This window comes from Xiphophorus hellerii, chromosome 13, assembly GCF_003331165.1.
Source record: "Xiphophorus hellerii strain 12219 chromosome 13, Xiphophorus_hellerii-4.1, whole genome shotgun sequence".
In the NCBI taxonomy this organism is placed as follows: Eukaryota; Metazoa; Chordata; class Actinopteri; order Cyprinodontiformes; family Poeciliidae; genus Xiphophorus; species Xiphophorus hellerii.
The window spans coordinates 3,504,030-3,522,054 of record NC_045684.1 but is presented as its reverse complement, the minus strand read 5'-3'; the positions used below and the strand labels follow the sequence as shown (position 1 = coordinate 3,522,054).

Sequence of the window (18,025 nt, the reverse complement as noted above, 5' to 3'; positions counted from 1 at the left end):
AGAGAGGTATGCTAGTACACAATGATCACACATGAAACCTGCAGTGCAGAGCATCCCAGCCCCCTTGGGGGTTGAAGACATCGTCCCTTTGGGTTAGTTTTCAGCATTTTCCTGATAATGTAAGTTTTGTTGTAGTGGAAGCGACACATTCACCATGTCAGTTTCTAATTTCAGATGTTGTTGAGGGTCTCATGTATGCTTCACAAGGGCAAGTCTAATTGTGAAACTTTTTTTCAGAAATGAAGATTTTTGACATTATGCACATACAAGATCAAATCTGTGCACAGCACCTGCTTTGTATTGTAAAAATAAGCTCTATGTTTTCTAAACTACTGAACATATCTAGATAGTTTCTAATCGTTTTGCTTTAGTGCTGATTATTTGTCTCTGCAGTCAGCTGCTTTCACAGTCTGTGAATATGTAAACACTTTTAATGAGTAATTGTAGCTTTCTGCTCAGTTTCCACAGCCTTTTATTGTCGTCTCTAATTGTCTACTCTGTTAATTACATTTATTTCAGCTCCATCTAGTGGCCGTTAGCAGTAACTACAGCTCTCTGAACATCAAGAACTTTTAGTGTTCAGCTCCGCCTCAGTTTAGATGCGTGCTTCTCATGTTGGTTGTAATTGAGCTTAATTTGGTCTCTGAGTGTTGAGGTGTTTCAGGTTCTGCGTCACGTACAGGATTACAGTGTTAAAGAGACATGACTGTTTCAGTCTGGGTCGCATGTTGAAAGATTAAACCACCCTATAACACAGGGTTCTACTGTACACACACTACATGTGAGTTTATTACACTTTAAGTGTGTTAGTAGTTATGTCCACAAGACCTCTGAGGAGCAAATGGCCACAAGTAACTATATGAGCTTTATCTGATGTAGAGTTGTGATTTATGTTGAGCTCTGCTGTGTGAAACCTTGTAGGTTCAACCATGTCAAAAAGGATGAGAGGAAAAGTCCAAACTAGAAGGGACACCCTGTTCTTCCAGGTTGATGGTTCTGAATTATTTTTACATCCCACCTGGAAACTTCTTAACAGTCAACTTAAAGATTTGTGAAGTTTATGGAATAGTATTTGTTGTCCAACTGAATGTGTATTTTTAAATCCTTGATTTTCCACCTTTTATTTTGCCTTGGGAAAACGAGCTTAAGCTGACATTTACACTGATATGTGAATTGCTGGGTGTGTACCAGACAAGAAAGCCCTGCAAATGTTTTAAAACTAAATAATGATGTGTGAATGCAGAGCTTTGTAATTTGAAAGTGCTTTTAGTGTCAAGGGGTTATTGTTAAATGAGAACAGTGTGATTCAGGTGTTCCTGTTTTGTAATTTTCTTGACAAAAATAGTTGCTTCTGTTAAACCTCAGGATCCCTTGTCGGATGGTGTACCTATAAGCTAGTGTAATCTTCACATCCTCTCTGGTTGTGACTGTTCTCATGCGCCTCAGAGTCCTGTTTCCTGTCTTAATGACAGCAGCGTAATTGGGCCACGCCTGCTGATATCAAATGGTCAGAACCATCTGTGGGTCTTCATGCCTAAAGATACTTAAGGAGCAGAAAGAGGGAGAAAACAGAAAGTGGTGAAGGAAAGTTTGTGCCCCTCAGTGGTGTGTTTTCCCAGCTTGTCTAGTTTCATTTGTGCCACCCCTCATGTCGTGAGGTGTGTGTAGCGCGGTTCGCCGCCTGCGCTGTGAGTACCTCTGCTGCTCTGTGTGTTACTCCTTTTTCAGGGTGTGTTTTTGTCGTGATTGTGGTCCTTCAGGCAGGAAGGGCCCCCGGCTGCAGACTTAAGCTGGGCTGGGAACGGGGGAACAGAGCGCCGCATTGTACTGGACGTACTGGGGGAGCTCAGGGCGCAATCTGATCCAGTATCCTGCCATCACAGAACCACACTGTCTACTGTCACTGACTGACCCCCCCAAAACACACACTAACTTGGCATGAGCTTTCCTTCCCAACTGCTTTGCTTTCCCTCCTTTTATTTCAACACAGTGTTCCCTGATAATAATGATTATTTTTTATCTTTAAAGTTTGAGAATAAATTGTGGCTTAATGGACTCAGAAGTTTAATTTTCTGGTTATGAAGGGGTTATCAGATCATAAATCACATTATTATTATTATCAGAAATCCAAGAAGAAAGTTTATTTAAATTTCTCTCATGTCTCTCTTTGCAATGGTCTCTAGTATTTTAATTTCTATTTTAACTGCTTGCACCTCCTGTTACCTCCTCCTAAGATCTACTGCCAAGCTGATTTTCTGAGAAGGTTTCTGTGTAGGACAGCACAGCCTTATCCAGTTCCTCTTATCCACCCCTCTGCCTTCACCTGCTCCTCCTCCCTGTGGCTTCCTATTACTCTCCTCCTTTTCCCTTCTCTCTCTGATGCACAGTGACATTAACAGGCTGTGGTCTGGACACCCAGAGGTAATATGAATGCGCCGTTTGCCAGTCTGAATAAACATGACCATCTGTGGGATTATATGACAAACTGTTAACTCTGGGTGTTACCACTGCTAGGAACAAAAACAACAAAGTGTCACATTTGGTACCAAGGGATTGTTTTGAAAGTGCTGGACTAAGGCATTAACACACTCTTAAAAAGTATTTTTAACCAAGTATTTATGTGTTTGAAGATCCATTTTGTTAAAAGATCATTAAATTTGTGCCAATTTGAGATGTTTTCTGAAAAATCATCTGTTATTCGTTGTTGGAGCTTTCAAACTTTGATTACCAGAAGAATTCACTGAACTGAGCATGTTTTACTTTAAGTTTAGAATATTTATGTTGTCTTTCTTTGGGTTTGTTCATTTACTTTTCACCAAATACAACAAAGGAAAAGTTTTGCACCTGACTGGCACACAGAGCAGGTTAAACGTGGCGTCTCTGCGGTTTGCCTTTGCTCCATGTATTCAGCATTGGTGTTTCTCGTTATTATCATGCTGTTAAACGCTTCATTGTGCTTTTCAAACACTCTGAATTGGGCACTTTTGCATGATTTTAATATAGATATTTTTCCCAAAGCATGCTTCACTGACTTTACAAGTTTATTATGGAAAACACTAAATTACAGCAGCCTATAAATTATTTTTTATTGTCTGTGAACAATAAAAGTGACTCACTGGTCACCAACTGAGGGAGCCTGATGACTAAATCTGGGAAAATGTGAGCACAAGTTCCAGCTGCATAGCTGCATCACCAAAGAACTTAACAAATGACTTATTTTTTTAATTTTAGACATTCTTGAGGTTTTTCTTTTGTTTTAGAACCACAGCAAAAAACAAAACAAAAAAAAACACAAACATTGGTCTGCATGTTTGCATTGTTAACATTTTTTTTACAGTAATACTATTTTGGATGAACAAATAAAAAACTACCCTTGATTTTCAATACGCAACATAATCTACACACAGGGCCATGCAGTCACACACACACACACACACACACACCCCCACACACACACACACACGCACCCACACACACACCCACACACACACTCATGTCTAAGCACAACTTACAGAGATCTCTACCTGAATGTCATGTTTTTGGAGTGTTTGTTTCTTCTAGTTTTTTATAATGTCATAGAGCTTTTGATCAATGTGAGAAAGTCAACAAAATAAACCAAAGTGTGGAGAAACCGGCAGGCTGAGTCAGGTGTCTGAAAGTGATGACAGGATGTTAGATTGGCTGTTCACTCTGTTTCTTATATCTAAATGAATATGCCACATTAAAATGTTTTCTGCTTATTTTGAATATGTATAAATTTCCCTATTAGGTGTGTAGTTAAAACTGTTAGATGGTGTCAGATGAATATTCAGCTGACTACAATATCACATCAGCAGCTACTTGTTCCAGTTGCATGAAGAATGTGAGCAGAATAGAGAGTTCTGTCTGGTTCTACTGTAAACTGAGCTTTGCTAACCCAACCGGCGCTGGTTCATATATATACGTCTTGGCCTGCTGCCCATCTGCTCCAACAGAGCAGCGCTTTCTTCTTACAGTACATATACAGTCGTAGGCAGGTTGAGGGCATTCTCAACCTTATCTTATATCATAATTGTGCTGCAAGAACATTTAAGATCACTTTTGAGCGAGGATGTAACTTTGTGTTGCACGTTGGTGGGGACGAGGAGGAGCCGGGGAGTTCTGATGCATCCAGTTACTGGAAGAGCTTTTCTTTTCTTTTCTTTTCTAGTGCTAAGAATAAAGCCAAAACTTACATGTGAATGCCAGACAGTCTTATTCAGTAAATTGATATATGTCCTGATCAGGCTTGTCAGATTAAAATCTGCTAAAATAACCTTTTAGCAGGTATTAAAAATACTACGAAATATAAATATGTTAAAATGGAAGCAATCTAATTAATCTATATAATGTATTTCACTTGGTGATGGAATTACTAACAAAGGAACTTTTCAGTCATATTTACTTAATTGTCGCTCTAGGAGCTGTGGTTTAAAACTGAACAAACTTTGGCTCTTTATGCTTTATGAAATATTTCATCCTATTTGATGATTGATCTGAATTTCGCCACGTTCTATGAACAAATGATGCAAAGATGTTTTGGGAAAATGTAGAAAAACGGGTGGTTGTATTATTTTTTTCTCAGTCGGTGAGCTTAACGTCACGCACATAAAGGTCACTGTTCATGACTCATTGCCATGGCAACCAATAAACAGCCCCGGGAGCGCAGAGCAAAGATTATGTTCAAGTGCATCAGGAATTAAAACAAAAAAAAACACAAAAACATTTCTCCCCCAAAAAAGTAAAAACACCAAACAGAACATTCTGTCCGTTACAGATTTATGTTTTTGAATTTTAATTTTGCGATCATTAGGAAGGAACACTTTCTAATGATTGGCCCCGTCAGGCCGAAGTTGGTGGGGACGTCCACACCAGTCCTTCAGGAAGTTACGCCTGTGCTTTCAAGATCAGTTTGACTCAAACCTAAATCTACAAAAATAATCTGTTTTAGATGATAGAGGTACAATTAGTGGCTTGATAAACAACTTGCAGTATCATTTTAATAAACACACTGCTGTCCCTGACTATGACTATAGATAGATAATATTTTTAGGAAATCTCTTAGCAATCCCTAAGCAATAAATTGAATATCTTTCTTTATTTCTCTTCCTCATTAGATCCAGTGGACGTGTTGCGTGCTCTGCAGGTTCCCTCTCTCCCTGAGGGTGTGAAGAAAGTCCCAGGCTTCTGCACATCCCGTCGCTCCAGCAGCCCTGATCATGCTTACCGTATCGCCAAGAAGGCCCAGATCTCAGCCCCCACTAAGCAGCTCTTCTCAGGTAAGCTTTGGGTTGACAGGGTGTGTAATTTTCTAAACAAGGAACCACTGTAATCATTTCCCCACAACCCTATAAATAATCAAAATGTAAATATTCAGAGACACTCTTAATGTTTTACACATTTCTTAATAAATAATAAAGGCATAACTGCTGTAATAAACAAAGGAGAAAAAGCTTGACTGGGACACCTCTGCTACTAAAACATTAATTGTTTAACTTATTTATTGGTAATCCGTCACTCTTTTGTCAGAATCGTTGAGTCACTGATTTATCTACATTATCCTGGTCATATATTTTGAAAAAATAATAAGAACATTTTAATTAAATTAAAATATAAACAAGTAAAACACACTTTTTCATCAAAGTTAATTAAACTTATTTTTTATTGATATTGGAACATCAGTAAATGCATTTTTTTTTAATTGTTTGGGACAAAGTAGGAAATAGCTTATATGACTTTGTGATTTTATTCCCCACCTTTTTAACAACAAGGTTCACGCTGACGCAAGCGCGTCGTATCCATGGCAACAGCAAACTATGCTAATTTTCACTCTCAATTAGCTTTGAATTAAACTCTTCAATAATGACGAATTTGGGGCTTTTGTTCAGTTTGTCTGTATGTGTGCTAATGTAGCAAATGTTAGCAATTTTTTTTTTTTTTTAAGTCGTTCTTTTGGCTAACCAGTGATGATATTGGTCGTTAATTTTTGTTATTGCAGTGGAGCTAACCGTGGAAAATCGTTCGCTCCAGCTTGCTGTGCCTCAATATGTTTCAAACTCACATTCTTAGTTTTACAGGAACTGGTTTGTGCCCTTTGTGCTGAATGACTTCTAGTATAATTATGTGTTATTGTGTTGGAATTAAGTCAGTTTTGTGGAAAGTTTTCAGCACGTTACTTTAAGATTTTGCTGCCTGATACTATGGAGCAACGTATGAAAACAGAAAGTACCACTTATGTGGTTATGAAGAAATCCTTGAAGCTGATTTTTAGCTTTGGTTCAGCTTAGCATTCTTTCTCTGGCTGTCGCCACCTGTTATTATGAGCTCATATCTCGATGCCAGCTTCACATTCTGATCTGTGTGGATCCTGAGGTACCTCACCCCTGACTTTAATTTTAAGATTTATGTCAACATGGTCTGCTTCTGATTTCTTGCATTTCTCTTAGTTTTTGTGCATCTTTTCCGTTGAAGGTCGTTTCCCGGAGAACTTCTCCATCATGGCTCTGATCAAGCCCCAGGCTGGTCTGCAGGCTTTCCTCCTCTCCATCTACAGTGAGCAGGGCATCCAGCAGTTGGGCATTGAACTGGGACGCTCACCCGTTTTCCTGTATGAGGACCAGCATGGCAAACCAGCTCCTGAGGATTACCCCCTCTTCAGAGGCATCAACCTGGCTGATGGCAAGTCAGTAACCAGCAGCAACCAGTTTGTGACTGGTTGAAATTATGTTATTTTAGTTATTTGTGATTTTAGAAAAAGTATCTTTGTTGATGTTTGTTGGAAATTGTGCATAACAGAGGGGATGTCTTAGTTTAATATATAATTCTGACTTTGGTCACGTGTGTTTGCTATTCCTCCTACTCGTCTGCAGGTGGCATCGGATCGCGTTCTCTGTTTCAAAGAAAAATGTGACGCTGCTGCTGGACTGTAAGAAGAAGATGACCCGTCCTCTGGCCCGAGGCAATAATGCTGAGGTTGACACCAATGGCATCACCGTGTTTGGAGCTCGTCTGCTTGATGAGGAAGTTTTCCAGGTCCGGATATTAAGTATTAGGAAAATGATTGTGCTCTCTATGGTTACAGCTTGTCTGTATAAAGTTTCATCACACAAATTAAATTCTTTGAAATGGCTTTGAATTAGGATGTATGAAATTATTATATAGCTACTTATGTCCACTTTTTATCCACAGGGAGACATCCAGCAGCTGTTAATTGCCTCCAACCCTCAGGCAGCATATGACTTTTGTGAACATTACAGCCCTGACTGTGACTCCCCTCTGCCCCAAACCCAAGCTCAGGACCCCAACACATACGTGAGTAACACCACTGAACAGCCTAACCTTTGTTAAACTCACAAACACACATTCTCTCACCTCTTAAAGTCACACATCTAATAATTGTAACTTAGAAGATTAGGAATTAGCGTCACAAGTGAGAAACACATCTGTAGCTCCAGGAAATCTGGCCCAATCAGAATCTGTGGACTGGATTTTGTTTCCTCACACGTTCTGCCATTTGTAGAGAAATCTTAAGTGAGCCTTATATTGAACTAAACAAGAACTGCTAATTAATGTTAATAATAATAATAATAATAATAATAATAATAATAATAATAATAATAATAATAATAATAATAATAATCATAAAGTTGTGCATTTCTTGAGATGATATTTGCTGCAAATTGGGGCTTATGAAAACAAGAAGAAAACTACTTTGATTTTTTGGGAAAATTGCAAAAGACAAAACAGAAATCCCCAAAGACATTTCCATAGGTGTATTTTAACAGATATTTTTGTTACCAGTACTCCAGACATTCAGTCACTTTTCTAATGTTTACCAAACTTCTTCTCACAATACATTTTTAACATCTATCTTTCTTTCACCATGTAGTTTATGATTATATTTGTGTATTAGGAATATCAGAGCATATGCAAATATGGTCAAATAGTAAAATCAACAGCCTCAGTCTCCTGAAATCGAAGTCTGCAGGTTCAGTTTGGGTCATCTGATAATGCCATCAAAGTTCTGCTCCCCCTTTCTGTCTTCCTCATGCATCCTTGTCATCATCAACTGTTTGTATCTATCCAACTTCTCCCTCACCTCCACAATCTGTGTCCCAGGAGTATTTAGAAAAGTTGAGGGATTTTATTTTCCTCTCATATCTGCTCCTCTAAACATTTACTCCTTCTTAATCACAATATATACTTTACTGTTTTCTGCTCTACTGCAATGGAACACAGAAAGGTAGAGGTAAGAGGATGATACAGTAAAACATCAGTGTCTCCCCATGTTTTTTTTCTTATGGATTGAAATAAAGAGAACATCAGCAGAACATGAAAATTTAATTCTGATTGGTTCTGTGGTTAAATTGTGACAGGATTGTGGCTAAAGGTCGGCTTAGGGTGGAACCTGTTTGCTTACTGAGACTGGATGTGCACAATAGATTGCAGGTTTTGATTCGCCGTTTTGCAGTGTTTGCAGTTGACATTCCTTCGACACCAGCACAGATTTCATGAATCAAATACGTTTCACCTGCATGCATCCATCCAAAGTACCAAATCTATGAGCTTGCATGCCTGATCTTACTCAGTGTAAATTATTAGTCGCTGCACAGAGCTCTAAACTTGTCATGTTGATGTTGTTGGGATGACTGCTTCTTGAATGAATATAACTCACTATGGTTACATTCATTTGACTTCACCACTGCTTATGTTTGTCTCATTCATCTGGGTTGGTTATTTATTGACATTTATAACATTGGCACCTTTTACCACTCTGAAGACTCAGATGAACTGAGAAATGAAAGCTTTGCATTTTGTCAATACCTCCTTGCTATCTATTGCAGTCTTTCAACATTGTATTTATGACCTTTTGCTGTTCTTGCTCTTTGGCCTCCATAACTCCTCCTTATTTCCCTGTGAAAATCTATACTTCCCCTCTTGATGAATTTCTCTTGCTTTCATGTATCTTCCTGTCCCATTCCATCTCATCCCTTCTATCTTTCCTCCAATCTTTCAATCCCTCCATCTTTCTCAGTACTTTGATGAGGAGCAGGATGACCATGAATACCCCTATTATTATGAGGAAAAACAGGCTTTCCCTCCTCCTCTGCATCCCCCTCCTCCCTGCCTGGGGATCCCAATCACCAGGTAAATTGGGAGCAAGAAGAGGGAAAACAAATGTAATGGAACGAAACAGGGAGCGTGAAATGTTAATACATTAATATTGCAATCCGTAATATACACTTGATAAATATTTGAATATAACTTAAATTTATTCTACAAATTGTATAAAGTTTTTGTGTTTTATTCTTTAGCAAGTCAGGGGCCTTTTATCTGTTATCACGCCGTACCTCCTTTATTTTACTTCACATTTTCCTTTCTTATTAATCAAGATTTACCTCTTAAACATCCACCTCATATCTGCCATTTGTTTTACTCAGGGTTGTTTGTTTCCTGCCAGATTTTTGTCTCAAGTCATTAAAATGTTGTCATTTATGTATGTGTGTATGCTCACATGTGGCCAAGTGGCGGCACTGAGGAAGTGTAGGTATGCTTGTTTTGGCATACACACATGTCATTTCTTTTTCTTGATTATACATTAAGTTGGATAACTTTTAACATAAACATAACATAAAACATAACAGAATCTACAAAAACAAATTAGATATGCAAAACATTTAAACATTTCTTATTAAAGCTTCTGGATCTGTTGATGGTACTAAATTAATTGCATTGGACTGAGTTTATGCAAATATGACTACGATTTAAAAAAAAAAGCCTAAGTAATTTAATCTATTTCCTTATAATGTTGATATGATTTATGATATTCAGTTGTCACATAGAAAGAAGTGCTTAAACCTTAAGCCTTTAGTTTCATGGTCTTTTAAGATGAATTTCAACAGTTTGCAGCAAACTGTGTTATTTGATCTGTTCATTGTTTTAACACTTGCATGATCACTTAATTGTTCTGAAAAGTTACGATTGTTGCATGTTGCTGTCTTTTTGTAATATGTATTCAGTATATTTTTGTCAGTATATATAATTAATTTACTGCATGGTAATAAGTTGATGTTTGCATTATGTTCATAAAAGCCATGCATGGATGCCACAGGTTGTATCAAAATGTGTTCAGACTCTATGCTTGAATTACCCCTGAAGGTCTGTTTCTTCTCATGTATCATTTTACTGTTATTTTTTTAGAATAAACTATTCTTATTTGCATGCATTTACCTGTAGTACTTGTGAGATAAGAGTTGATCAATGTACGGTACTTTTTTATTTTTGGGGATTTAATTTGACTGACATGTTTTTGCATGCCCAGATAACATTAAGCTGTCCTTTGCATGGCTTAACAGCTGGAAATGACCTGATTTTCCAGTTGGACCTCATAGTACATTAGTGCAGCTCTGCAACAGGTTAGTGCATTAGTAATAAGTATGACTGTATGTGTGTTTGTGGGATTGTTTCCACAATGTGTGTGAGTTAAAACAGCTGGCTTTAGCTGACCGTTCACACCCTCAGTGCCTCTACTAAACCACAACCTCCAGTTCCTTAGAGAGCAAAGATGCTGCTTTGTCATTTGATAATGGGAATGGCATTACTGGAGAAAACAGCAAAATTAAATCATACAATTTTGGATCAATGTACCAACATTTCTTAAATGCCTCTTGTGAATTCACTGCTAACTAATTTTAGTAATGTTATCTTAGGTCTAGACTTCTGCTGTATCCAGTAATGCCTGCACAGTCTCAGTAAATCATCCAGACCTTAGCCATCTTTATGTCACTGTTTGTCAAAACACCCACTCTTGTCTTTTTGTCTCTTTCTGTCAATCCTTTGTTTGTGCTTTTCATTTTTCTCCCAACCCTTCTGTGTATCTGTGTCATCTTCTACCCTCCCTCCCTTTCTTTGTCAATTTGCACTTCTACATTATAAATACTCTTCTACAAATAATTTTACTGGATATTAGAAGAAAGCACTCGATGGAAAAGCAGCTCCATCTAAACCCCATCTTGTAAAAGTTAAACCCACTCCACCTAAGTCAGCCAAGACTGGATCATACAAAGTGGTTGTCAAGCCACCTATGCCCACCAAAGCTTCTAAATCTCCTACAACTAAATCACCTAAAGCAAAACCTACTGCAGCAGAGGTCCTCTTGTCTAAGATCAAGCCAACTACAGCAAGTAAATCTAAACCCACATCTGCTCCTGCTAAGAATGGAAATGGCAAATCAACTGCTCAGAAGAAACCAAATACTGGCACTAAAGCCAATGGTAATGGTAATGGAAAGACATCTGCAGAAAAATCTAATGGTAACAATAAAGCTCAAACCCACACTAATGGAAATGGCAAAGGGACCGGAAAGGCCTCCGTTGTGTCTAAGGTGAATGGAAACGGCAATGGCAAAGCTACAACAGAGAAGAAAGCTGTTGGAAATGGCAAAGCTACTGCTGAAGTTAAAGTTAATGGCAATGCTGGGAATAAAGTCAATGATGCAGCTAAAGCAAACGGCAAAACCAAAGAGTCTACTAAAGAGGCTACAAAAATTAAAACCACTAACAAACCAAAGACTGTGGCCAGTGTAGCTACTTTAACCTCCAAGCCAAAAACTACTAAAGCACCCAAACCCACAAAACCAGCTCCAACAAAAATGGCAAAACCTGCTGCCACCAAGGGTTCAGTAGGAAAAAGTAAAGATGTGGTCAACAAGGTTCCTCTGGTCAAACCGACTATCGGCAAACCTCAGAGGGTTTCCAATCCAACAAAAGCAACTTCTCCATCTCCAGCCATCCGACCCACTTTGTCTAAACCTACAAAACCCAGGACGATAGACAACGATGTGAAATCCCAACACAGGCCTTTCCCACCATTTGACAAGGCTGCGCTGAGTGGATCTGCAGTTAAGAAAGTTACCACCGGTTTTCAACAGGTACAACATGAGGGTTCATGTTTGGCTTGAAATGTCCACAGATTTCTGCTCCGCTCTTTCATTCTCTTTGCTAGCATTTTCCATCTACTAGGACCTACAGCAAAATTGCAGATGTCATTGCAGATTTTGATGTAAATCCTCAAGCTAGCTGTCTGAATGGAAGTTAGCTCATAAGAACATACTGCCTTCTTGTATTTGCACGTATCATATGTTCCTCACAATCTTTGCAACCTCTCCATATGATATGATCCTGCGGCGCACATTGAAGCATGGCTACAAACAGTTGATCTGTTCTTTACTTCATGCTGAGACAGAATCTTAAGCCCCAGACCTCATTTTCCATGGAAACACTTAAAGTAAGAATCAAGTATTTATCATGGTACAGAAAGTGGGAATCGACATTTATTACTACACTTAAAACACTTGCAGCAGAACAAACCTCCACCTGTCGCTTTGTCACTGTATGGCAATTTGTTTTAGCAGCCTGTCGTTCTGATTTCTATCTCTTTGTCTTTTGTTGACTTTATATGACATATACAGTACAGACCAAAAGTTTGGACACAACTGTGTGTCCAAACTGTTGGTCTGTACTCAATACAGACCAAAAGTTTGGACACACCTTCTCATTGAATTCAATGAGAAGGTGTGTCCAAACTTTTGGTCTGTACTGTAAGTAAAACAGTTTCACAGAACGCATGACCAAAGTCCAGCTCTGTAAGACTGTTATGTCACTTTGTCTAAGTTTTCTTATCTTGGTTGAATCTACATACTGAAGCATCAAGCTGTGATATTTCCATCTGATGAGATGGATAGATGCTCTCAGTGTTGCTTCCAATAAGAGCAAACTTCACACTTTTTGAACCTTGGCTTGTGAGCAAAATAAAGCAAAACCAGTTCAAGAATTGCATGAAAAGAAGTTTCAGTAAAGAGTCAATGACATTGCAAACTGTGAAAAATGTATAGTCATTGATATGTTAAAGCTACCTGAAACTTCTTTTCTAAAATGGATCTTTATAAGATTAAAAATGTGCGTTGCCAGTGAAACGAAAATGGCCACCGGTGACCACAGTTTTACAATGCTTTCCAGTTTCTGGCTAAAGCAGACTGAACTAACCCTGCTCTCCCAATCAATTCTGCTTATTTCCTCTCTGCTCACAACTTCCTGTCAATCAGGATGTAGACACTGAATATTCTGAGGCTGGCCACACCCCTACAGACACCGATTATTACTATGAGGAGATGGTTCCACAGCCAGACGGTGAGGTGATTGGAGAAGAAGAGATACCTGTTCAGGTAAAAAGAAAATGACTCTTAATTACACATGTCAGATAAAACCAAATATATAGTAGATAGATCTTCCTTTATGAATTTGTTCTCAATATTTGTAGATTAAATTCAACTGGACAGACAAATTTGTCAAGTGAAATCCAACAGCTAAGAAATAAATATGTTTGATTTGTACCACAGAATAAAAATGGTTTAGTACCTGTATGTTGGTGAGCCCAGTCCTTGTAGATTAATATCTTAGTATAAGTTCTTTGCTCTTTACATATTTCTAACCACTCATTACTGTGCTGTTGGCCCTGATGCCACAAAGCAACATGTGAGAGAAAACTCCTTCTGAAAGAGAATGTCCCACATTCATCTCCTTTACCAACAAACATGTTTATGTGGCTCTTTTTCTCCTTAACAGCAAGATTCTTATGTTGTTCTCATGTCAAGATACCTGCTTTAATATCTAAGTCATCCTGAAATAAGAACAAAAATCTTGTGAAAAAAAGCTCCACATAAAATGTTTGATATGTGGTTTTACTACAGTGACACAAGGAGATGGATCAAATTCATTCTTATATGAAAGAAAAGGCTAAATTGACTGGAGTACAGTTACCACTCAGGGTTCCTTAATGGTGCTTTTGTGTATTTTGTCAAAAATGTTTTTTAGTTCTCATGTGTTCATGTAGAAAATCAAAGTTAATTTTTTACTTATTTGTGTTAAATGATTTTGTTGACTTCGTCCAAATTTTGTGCTGAAATCTGTTGCAACTTTGAAGAAACCTTTGGGATGGTAAGGAATGCTGTTTGAAACACTATAGAGCCTTTCATATGTGTTTTCATTTGTATGAGTTACAAGCAAATATTTCTGTTTTCCCACTGGATTAAAACCTTTGTAACAGAGTTGGTAAGTACACATGTAACACTTTTGCTTTGCATAGAGTAGCACGTAGCAGAAGTTTGTTTTCGCAAAGTTTGTCATTATTAGTTTGTGTTCAGAAAGGTAAAAATGAAGGTCTGCAGCACAGACTGTCTTTCTCTCTGCGCCAAACTCTTACAAAAATTAATTTATTTGCAAATCATCAAACAGAAGCTGGTAATGAGATGCTCTGCTGAAAACCTACTGAGAAAACTAAAACAGAAGATTTAGAGTGGCAGGATAAATGTCCTTCATCGTTGTTTACGGAAAAAAGCAGACTGAATCGAGGACTGATTACGTTTCTAGGAAATGCCACATTGTTTTATTTTAACTCAAACTTATAACAGTTGCACAAGGTAAGTTATATTTAAACTGTTCCCTTTTCTGGTACACCTCTTTATTTCTACCTTTTTTTTCTGCTACACTTACATTTCCCATTCTGCACGTCTCCCATCTCACTACTTTCCCTTCCCTTTCTTGTACCTTTATTTTCTCTTGGCTCTTTCTTTCCTGTTTTTCCATCCATCCTTTTGGGGCTGTAAAAACGCTTCACAGCCCCAGGAAGGAGAGGAGCTAGAGGCCACAAAGACAGGCGGTGTGGGAGAAGAAGAAGTCTTCACTGAGGAGTATGTGACTGGAGACGTGGGCATGAAGGAATATGATTATTCCTACAAAGACTACAGTGACCCAGTACCAGAGACCGGAGAGGCTGATGGCTACGCTGGGCCCGCCTTGTCCGCTGTGACCCATGAGGGAGGCGTGAGTATTTTTGCTTTTGAAGCAAAAAATTGTTTTAACCAATCAGGAAGTTCTGGTCTTTGATCAATTGTATTCAATGTCTTCTCGATAACTTGTTTGAGTTTGCTACGTATATTTTTTTTAATTTAACCCAAACCAACACAATCCAGATAAATTTCTTATCCACTGTTGGTAATTCAAATGTGCGGTTAAAGTCTTTGTGTTGACATGTTGATGTCACTAAATTGGAAAAAAGTTATTTAAAAAAAATTCAAAGATATCCAGGCAAAACTCAGTCAATCATAGAGAAATATATTGAATGCAATTCAAGACCTTGAAGTTACACTGTTGGTTGAAAATGCTTTTATTTTTTAAAGTTAAAGTAAAAGTGGCTAGTACTCATGTAGAGGCTGTTAAACATAATCAGTAACCTGAAGCATCACATACACTGAAAATGATCATCTAAAGGTCATTTATTTTCAGTGTCTTTTTTCAGTGTATGGCTTTACTTTGGTGGTGGTAAGCTTCTTTATTTCATTAAAAATTTATGATAGTTAAGGACCAAGACTATGGAGAACCACATAGGTAATCCAAGAAAATCTTAAGAGATTCACACAAGAAAAACACATTTTCATTATATTATATTTATTTTAATGCTTTAATAATGTTGTGGGAAATTGTTGGTTATTAGTGTTGACTTTTTTTTTGTATATAAGTGGAAGCAGCTCCATAATGATTGTGTTGTGTTCCTGGTTACTTGTGTGTTTTCCTCAGGCCGGCGTCAGCGGCCAGAAAGGAGAAAAGGGAGAACCAGCTGTTCTGGAGCCTGTGAGTCATTTGTGTTCACACAATGTTCAGAATTATGACAACTGATTTACAATATTCTTAGGTTTTTAATTGAGCCAATAGGGCATCTTCATACTAAAGAAATGTAACTGCCAATATAAAACAGTTTTTTTATTGATTTATTTCCAACCACTTATCAGTTTTGACTCTAATAAATATTGAAGCTTGTTTGGTTAATGAAAGTCTCAACAATTTTGGCTAAAGTTCTTGTATATCAGTTAAGGTACTAAATATAAAAAATGATATACACATTTTTATTGTGTCCATAATTTAGTTACAAAAAGTTTTTTCTGACTCCAGTACATCCAGTATATATATATATATATATAGTATATATTAGGTATTATTAGGAGAATACTGATTTCTGCATAGTGCAAGCTGTGACATCTTTTTGTCTTCAGTGTTTTATTGACCTGCTGTAAGCATTTTTTATTTAATGGTTTTTGCAGGGAATGCTGATTGAAGGTCCTCCAGGGCCTGAAGGACCTGCTGTAAGTAGTACATTGTCTGCTTTTTTGGTTGTCTAATTGATTAGATTGCATTTTTTTATTTCTTGATTGGAAAATGTAGGTATGCATTTACTATACTTAGTTTATTAAAGTGATATTGTCTGTTTTTCAGGGGCTTCCAGGACCTTCTGGTCCTTCTGGACCTCCTGGCTCAGTGGGTGACCCTGGTGAGAGGGTGAGATTGTTTTTGCTAGTGCAGAATTGTGATTAATAAATGAAGAAATGGTTTTAGTGTTTCTTCCCTATTATCTTTGTTTAATGCTCCTTTTTGTTCTGCAGGGTCCTACAGGTAGGGCGGGACTGCCTGGGGCCAATGGAGTTCCTGGACCTCCTGGAACCTCAGTCATGCTGCCTGTAAAATATTTTTACTTATTAATACTTTAGGCATCATTTCTATTTCTAATATTGTTTAAGGTGTTACAGTGTTTCTACTCACTGGTAGTTGTAATTTTGTATTTTTAGCATGTTTAGCCTACTTTATGAAAGGTGATGGATGTTTTTTTTTATATGACAACAACAACTAATTAAATATAAACCTTTAGATTTATTCTGTATTTATGCAGAATAAACAGTTTCTCACTGCTGGGAATGTTTCTGATCTTTGTTAATGTTCACTAACAGTTTTGTTTTGTGTTATAATGATGTAGTTACTGGCTTTCAGTTTTAAATAAACCTTTTATTTTCTTATTGCAGTTCCGCTTTGGACAGAGTGGAGGCGATAAAGGTCCGGTTGTTTCTGCACAGGAAGCCCAGGCAGCAGCCATCTTGTCTCAGGCCAGGGTTAGTTCTGATTCTCATTTAATTTTTCCACAAAGCAGGCAGTTTATTTAATAATTAGTGATGATTTGAAGTTATCCATATAGATCTATGGTAGCCTGTGTCATTGATATTGCTATGTTCTTTCTTATTGGTTGACATGAGAAGTTTTTTATTTCATTTAGTCAAACACACCAACTGTAAAGAGATGACAAATTAAATTAGGAAATGGAAAGACATCTAAATATTTTCAAAAGAAACTAATACATAAGGGGTAGTAAGTAACAAATTGAATGTTATTTTACAAAATCAAGTATCAGTGCAATAAAAATGTAAAGTTGTTGTTATGGTTTTGTTTTATTTGTTTTACTTAAACAAAACAATAATAAATAGCCATATGTTATTTTTGCATGTAAGATTTTATTATTTTTTATTATTTCTGTAGATGGCTCTGAAGGGACCGCCTGGACCGATGGGATTCACTGGACGCCCAGGACCCCTGGTGGGTTAACAGCAACCAGTTACAGATCTGTTTGTTTTATGGCTGTTCTTTCATAAACCTCTTTGTTCATTAAATTGCTGTTATTATTTGAGGTTTTTTTTTACATCAAACTGTGCCATCATTAATGCCTGAGGAATTATAAAAACGTTTGCTATGATGATCTTGTTTTTCCTCAGGGAAATCCAGGAAGTCCAGGTTTGAAAGGAGAGAGTGGAGATCCTGGTTCTCAGGTAAATCATTCATTTCACCACATCAGTGAGTTCAGCATACATGGATGTAACAAATCTCTGGCATTTTTGGTTTAGGGCCCCAGGGGGCCCCAGGGTTTGCTGGGTCCTCCAGGAAAATCTGGAAGAAGAGTGAGTAAAATAACTGTTTTTAAAGCTATTTGAAATATTTTATCCATAAATATTTAAGTCCTTTGCAAAATTATTTGTACTTTTGGAAGTCCAGGATAGTTTTTTGAAAGACTCAGTACAGGACCTCTTCATTTGACTCTATTTCATTTGTGTTTGTACAAGTATTGCCCTCCAAAG

General features: G+C 37.5%; 1 protein-coding gene across 5 annotated transcripts in view; it reads left to right on the top strand.

Moving 5' to 3' along the window:
• col11a2 (collagen, type XI, alpha 2) overlaps positions 1-18,025 on the top strand; it is a 46,763-nt gene that overhangs the window by 7,106 nt on the left and 21,632 nt on the right. Inside the window, exons 2-16 of one of the 5 annotated variants that reach the window (XM_032579848.1) lie at positions 5,136-5,297; positions 6,490-6,700; positions 6,888-7,050; positions 7,207-7,329; positions 10,988-11,947; positions 13,121-13,240; positions 14,694-14,897; positions 15,651-15,704; positions 16,172-16,213; positions 16,344-16,406; positions 16,511-16,585; positions 16,925-17,011; positions 17,433-17,489; positions 17,666-17,719; positions 17,795-17,848. In XM_032579848.1, coding sequence (XP_032435739.1) covers positions 5,136-5,297; positions 6,490-6,700; positions 6,888-7,050; positions 7,207-7,329; positions 10,988-11,947; positions 13,121-13,240; positions 14,694-14,897; positions 15,651-15,704; positions 16,172-16,213; positions 16,344-16,406; positions 16,511-16,585; positions 16,925-17,011; positions 17,433-17,489; positions 17,666-17,719; positions 17,795-17,848 — 2,429 coding nt within the window. The remainder of the gene's footprint in view (positions 1-5,135; positions 5,298-6,489; positions 6,701-6,887; positions 7,051-7,206; positions 7,330-10,987; positions 11,948-13,120; positions 13,241-14,693; positions 14,898-15,650; positions 15,705-16,171; positions 16,214-16,343; positions 16,407-16,510; positions 16,586-16,924; positions 17,012-17,432; positions 17,490-17,665; positions 17,720-17,794; positions 17,849-18,025) is intronic. The other 4 variants (XM_032579849.1, XM_032579851.1, XM_032579850.1 and 1 more) reach the window with 4 other exon arrangements.